Source organism: Silene latifolia, chromosome 2 (genome assembly GCF_048544455.1).
Source record: "Silene latifolia isolate original U9 population chromosome 2, ASM4854445v1, whole genome shotgun sequence".
In the NCBI taxonomy this organism is placed as follows: Eukaryota; Viridiplantae; Streptophyta; class Magnoliopsida; order Caryophyllales; family Caryophyllaceae; genus Silene; species Silene latifolia.
This window is the reverse complement of record NC_133527.1, coordinates 42,239,903-42,246,690: the sequence shown is the minus strand read 5'-3', so window position 1 is coordinate 42,246,690 and position 6,788 is coordinate 42,239,903. Positions and strand designations below refer to the sequence as shown.

The 6,788-nt window shown below is 34.6% G+C and overlaps 1 protein-coding gene across 1 annotated transcript; it reads left to right on the top strand.

Annotated features, from left to right (window-relative positions):
• Positions 1 to 1,659: 1,659 nt before the first annotated feature.
• Positions 1,660 to 6,149, top strand: LOC141642657 (G-type lectin S-receptor-like serine/threonine-protein kinase B120). Its single transcript, XM_074451516.1, has 7 exons — positions 1,660 to 3,234; positions 3,724 to 3,831; positions 3,939 to 4,153; positions 4,526 to 4,736; positions 4,852 to 5,089; positions 5,358 to 5,505; positions 5,731 to 6,149. Exons 1-7 carry the CDS (start codon positions 1,929 to 1,931, stop codon positions 6,046 to 6,048), a joined length of 2,544 nt encoding a protein of 847 aa, XP_074307617.1. The 5' UTR covers positions 1,660 to 1,928; the 3' UTR covers positions 6,049 to 6,149.
• The last annotated feature ends 639 nt before the right edge of the window (positions 6,150 to 6,788 follow it).

The window sequence follows — 6,788 nt, the reverse complement described above, 5'->3', positions numbered from 1 at the left end:
GTTCGAATTTTGAGAATGCAACAGTTTCTAGACTAAGAAAGAGATTTTTAATGCACTAATCTCCTACCCGACTCGAATTTGGATGAAATCGAATAATATGCACCAAAAAATTCTTGATATCCCCTATTTACTAAATGAATAGGCGAAACTCCAACTTTTCCCGCCTAAAACATATTTCCTAGAATAGTGCTTGATATTTTTAGTATATACTATAAATGTGGACATGATAAGTTATAAATGAATATAATCTTTTGTATTTAAATATTTATAACATTTAATAGTTCACATTTTGCATAAATTTATCTCCGATCTTTTTAGAATAAAGAAGTTCTTTTTTTAAAGAACTTATTGATAAAAATTTATTAACTTTTTATGATAAGAAGTTGCGGCTAAAAAATATGGTATTAATAAATATTTGTTAAAATTCATTGACTTTTTATGATTAAAATTTGGAGCAATGTTATTAGTAAATATTTGTAAATTATCTTGGTTAATTTCTCAGTAAAAAAAAAAAAATAAAAAAAAAATACTCATTTTATTACTTCTTACGATTTAAATTTTTTTTTATTTCTCTAATCAAATACATTAAGGAGAAACATGAAAAATAAGTGAATTGTCAATTTAAATTATATAAATAATACACTAAAAAATAAAACTCTATGAATACCGTGCATATATTGCATGAGGTCTATATTGGTAACTCTATAAATACCGCGCATTCATTGCGCGGGATCTAAACTAGTTGGTTACTATTTAAACTTTGACCATGAGACGATAAAAGTTACTCCCTCCTGCCTAGTCATTTGTTTACCTATTTCATTTTGATATCTCAGTCAATTGTTTACCTTTCTATTTCAGGAATACCTTTGATAAACAATTTAATCATCGGCATTCCGCACTCAATTTGATTCTTGATATTGGTTACTATTTAAACTTTGACCATGAGATGATAAAAGTTACTCCCTCCGGTCTAGTCATTTGTTTACCTATTTTATTTTGATGTCTCAGTCAATTGTTTACCTTTCTATTTCAGGAATACCTTTAATGGACAATTTAATCATCGACATTCGGCATTCAATTTGTTCAACTTGTCATATAATAATTGGTCATCTCCTTTTTTTCCCTCTTAATTTTTGTGCTAAAACTAAAGGTAAATAATTGACCGGAACGGAGGGAATAATTCCTTATTTTTGTTCTAATAAAATAAAATTATTTTCCTTTCGTCTCGGTCATTTGTTTAGCTATGATTTTTGGCACAAAGAACAAGGAGAGAAGAGGAAACCATTTATGGGTAATGTTATTGAGTGACAAGCGAACAATCAGTTAAATGAATAATCAAATGACTCTTTAAAAATATTTACAATTTAAAAAAGTAAACAAAGAACTGAGATACTCATAAATGAAATACACAAACAAATGATAGAGAACAGAGAGAGTATCAGTTCTCTTGTATAAGACTTTTTTTTTTTTTTTTTACAATTGTATAAGACATTTTTGTATGTACAACCATCATAAAATCGCAATTATACGGTTGTTGAAAAAAAATAAAATTAAAGTCGCAATTATATTATAAGCAATGATGTATACATTATGAGAATGTAATTTAATGTCATTAAAAAAGACATATACTAAAGGAAGTATTCAAATATTTGTTTATACAATTTTGCCCTTTTATGCACGTGGTTTAGACTTTTAGTGGAAAACACACACGCTGTCTCATATGCTAACCTTTCTCTAACTGCAACTACAAAAACAACACACACATTTGAATACCAATAACATTTCATTTTCACATTCTTTATCAAGTAAAGATTTTGAACGTTGAAGAACATTACATACTAACAATTTTAGAAAGAAAAATAAATTGTTTGAATTTTTTGAAATATGAGCACAAGTTCTACAGTTATTAACTGAGATTAATTGAACAAATGACCAATATTTTTGTCAATAATTTCATAGCCATTTCATTAATTCTTCTAAATTTGGTATCTTTTGCATTAATTTCTTCTGCAATTGATGTAATTTCACAAGGAGAAGTGTTAAAAGATGGGCAAACCCTGATTTCTGAAGATGGGTCATTTGAATTTGGATTTTTCAGTCCTCCAAATTCATCATCAAGGTATGTAGGAATTTGGTATTCAAATATTTCAGTTGATTCTGTAATCTGGGTTGCTAATAGAAATACACCAATTTCTGGTAAAAATGGTTCTTTAACTGTTGGAAATGATGGGAATTTGATTGTTTTTGATGGTTTTGGGAAGAATATTTGGTCATCAAATGCTACCCAACTTACTACTTTTCATCAAGCTAGTTTATATAATTCAGGAAATCTTGAAGTTTGGGGTTATACTGATATTTCAAGTCCAAATATTAGTTGTTGGCAGAGTTTTGATCATCCTACTGATACTTACTTGCCTGGTATGAAAGTTCTTGTTAATCAAAACATTGGTGAAATTCATGTTTTCAATTCTTGGAAAAGTGTAAGTGATCCTGCAATTGGGAATTACTCATTGGGTGTGGATCCTAGAGCTGCACCACAGTTTGTAATATGGGAGGGTTCGAGGAGACGGTGGCGTAGTGGGCATTGGAATGGGTTGAAATTTATGGGTGTGCCTGCTATGGCTGCTTTTTATAATTATGGGTTTAAGCTTTCTAATGCTGATCCCGCGGGAAATATGTACTTTTCTTATTCTCCATCGAATATTAATAATATCTTTAAGTTTATAATGACATGGGATGGATATGAGAGGTCTTTCATTTGGGATCGTGGTGGCAAAAGTTGGACCCTCTTTCAGTCCGAGCCTTACTTTGAATGTGACATGTACAACAGATGTGGGGTTTATGGGTATTGTATAGAGGGTACTAACTCAAGTTGTGATTGCTATGACGGGTTTCAACCAAAGAATGTGGATGAATGGAGGAAAGGGAATTGGTCTGGTGGGTGTGTTCGAAAGACTCAGTTGCGATGTGAGAAGAATAATAGCAGTCTGATTGATAAAGACGGGTTTTTGGAGGTTAACAGCGTAAAATTGCCTGATTTTGCAAACCTACTGAATGATGAAAATTATGACGAAAAGGGATGTGGGAATAAGTGTTTGGAGAATTGTTCATGTATGGCATATTCTTTCGTTAGTAGTATTGGATGCATGACATGGAGTGGAGACTTGTTTGATGTTGTGCACTTTCCAGCAGGGGGCAATAAACTACACATTCGCGTTGCTTCTTCTGACATCGGTAGGTCATTTGTTTCTGGACAGTGTATTAGCAATTATCTAGTTGTCTATGCATAATTGAAGGGTTTCGTTTTATAGATCAATAGTGACACACCGATTTTTAATTGTCATTATGAGTAGAACAGTCTAAATGTGGTGTTTGATTATCTATGTTCAACCTTGAATATATTCAGTTTTTCGTATTAATAGGTGCTGACAGTGACACAGGTAGAGTTCTCCAATTTTATAACCGTCTCACCCACAGTTGGTGTGAGATGGTCTCCTATGAGAATTTGTGGTAATTCCGAGTTATCATAAATACCTGTGTTTTGTTTTACCCCGTAAATGAGTCTTCATTTGACAGACATTCGCCTATGCAAATAGTTTCCCTTCCGTCTCTTTATTGGTTTTGTGTGAAGTGTCCCAAAACCAAAACCTTGATAACTAGGATTGCAGCTTGTTTAAGTTTTTACTAATTGACTAATTCAACCGTCTTCACCTTAATATGCAGGTCACAAGGGATTATCGAGCCCCAAGATTGTTGCCATTGTGCTAAGTGGAGTGATATTATGCTGCATATTTCTTCTGTGTTTCTGGAAATTTTTCCCCAAACTGAAAGGTAAGACGGCGTAATTTGGTAAATATTTGATCTTTGAAGTAGTGAGTGAATGTTCACATCCATATTCCATTATACGGAATTTTAAATGTGCTAGTTGATATTATCAGCTTGGAAGACCATGACAGAGGGCAAAAAAGATGGTTTGAGGACTGGATTGAAGAAAAGTCGAGGATATTCAACAGAGATGTCAGGGTCACAGGAAATTCTCAGTGAAAATGTACCTGATGTGTCTTTCTACAACTATAATCTCGTTGCATCTGCCACTGATTTCTTCTCGGACAAAAACAAACTAGGGCAAGGTGGATTTGGTCCAGTTTACAAGGTGCGATCTTAGACAGTAAAATAGGCTACCTTTCCCCGGTTGAAAACACATTTAGACTGTTCTACTCATAATGACAATTAAGTCGAAATTGCATCGACCGACTGCTACATGGCTACATCATAATATAAGATGCATTGCCAGTTTGCTGAGGATTTTCTTTAAACACCATATCCAAAGTAGACATGACAAACCTAACCCAATCTGAACAACGGGGCCTGAAACCAAATTACCAGAAACGAATAACCCTAAAATAGCCCGAGACCCAAATTGACCTAATCATAGATGGTCAAACTCAGAGTATTGGACTCAGAGTCACTATATAGATGATTCAGTACTCGTGTTTACACTTAACACCACCGAATTGTTTTGCAGGGGATCTTACCCGGAGGACAAGAAATAGCTGTTAAAAAACTTTCCAGAAAATCTGGACAAGGCATGGAGGAGTTCAAGAATGAGATTATGCTGATTGCAAAATTGCAACATCGCAATCTTGTCAGAATACTCGGCTTCTGTTTGCAGGGAGAAGAGAAAATGTTGCTCTATGAGTACATGCCTAATAAGAGCCTGGATTGCTTCATTTTTGGTAGATAATTCCGTCTTCTTTTGAGTTATTATCTTTTTTCATTCTTTTAGTAAATAAATTGATCATAGTCCATTTTTTAACTGAATTCCAATTTTATTTTTGGTGTTTGCCACAGACCCTGTAAAGAGACAGGAACTTGACTGGGGAAAGAGGTTTAAAATTATCGAAGGGATAGCAAGAGGGCTTCTATATCTTCACCGGGATGCAAGATTTACGATAATCCACAGAGATCTGAAGGCTAGCAACATCTTGTTGGATCAAGAAATGAATCCTAAGATCTCAGACTTTGGTATGGCTAGAATATTTGGTGGAGATCAAGACCAGGGTACCACAAATCGAGTTGTTGGAACATAGTAAGCCCACTTTTTCCTGTAACAATTTTTGTCTTTCATAATGATCAATGAGTTTTGGGCCAACAAAAGACCGTGTTTCTAGATGGAGAAACCGGCTGGCCTGTCAAGGCCATTTTTAACATCAAGGCCCAGCCCAAACCCGGCCTGACCCATGATCATCACTAGACCGAATCTAGCTAACATCTACTTCTCAATGGCTGAGGCAAATCTCCTTTACTTTCTCATGGAGGTGTTTGCTTATCTAGTCGTGGTTATTCACTTTTTGTAGTGGCTATATGTCTCCGGAATATGCAATGGAAGGTTTCTTTTCTGAGAGATCGGACATCTACAGCTTTGGTGTATTGTTGCTTGAGGTTATTACAGGGCATAGAAATGCAAGATTTCAGTTTGGTGGACACCTGAATCTCATTGAATATGTAAGTCCTCTACTTTAGACCCATAAAAACTCAAAAACATGGGCAAGACATTCTCATAAATTATTACCCCATAAAATGTTTATGAAGATTGCAAGGTTTTGGGTGCGCTACGTTCCAAGTTAAAAACTCACTTGGTCGCAGCCTAAAAAAATTAATATTGACAGCCTGGGCCTGCACACGCGACACATTTCTACAAAACCATGACTGAACATGTTTTTGTTGCAGGTATGGCAATTATGGAACGAAGGAAAAACAACCGAGCTCATTGATTCTTCCATTGGTAGTAGCTCATGTCCGAGTAATGAGATTACACGATGCGTGCATATAGCAATGTTATGTGTGCAAGATTCTGTCGTTTATAGACCTACAATGTCTCAGGTGATCCTTTGGTTAGAAACTGACCATATTTCGCTCCCTACTCCTATACAACCTACTCTTACATACTCTTCAATTAGGCACTCAATAGATAAAGATTCCAAGAAAGGTGTTAATGACATTGTGTCGTCGAATAATATGACTATTACTGAATTTATACCGAGATAGAGTAGCTGCAAATAGAGATCTCCATATAGGTTACTGATGATTTTTTTGCACATTCTTTCTATTGGATCTTCATGATAATGTGTATGTACATAACTTGCTCTTTTTTTTTCCAAAAGTTTTGAAGTAGATGAATAGAAAGCTCTCATAATTGAGAAGAAATGTACTTAGATTTTTAAATCTCTTTTATCATTCTATTGATTTGAGACAGAACAACTAAGATCATGTTACGACGTCTGATTCCGCGTAGAGATTTAATATCAAACGAGCATATTTTTTACTACTAGATATTAATGCCTATAAACATGCTCTTCCTTATACTGAAGGTGATTGGCAAGTAGGGATTGACACCATTAAAATTCTTTTTTTTTTTTGTCTAAACCATCTGGTAATCCGAACCACATTGGGCCGACTAATCCGGATTTCGGGGTGTGTCCAAGGATTACGGTATTTAAACCCCTCTCAATCGCAGTTGTGGGGGATCAATCCGCAGACCTCCCTATCAAACGCAGCCCCATGCTACCACTGCGCCAACCAACGATTGGTTACACCATTAAAATTCTAATGTTACGTTTTATGTTCTCTCCAAGTATGTCTTCATAGCACTCGTTTTATTGGTTGGATTTTAATGTTAGTTGATTACCTTACTCTATGACCCAAAGGCTATTATAAATTATTTATTTCTAGTTGTCAACAGAGAAGAAATTACAAAAATGTAAATAGAATTGAAAGTGCTAATGATA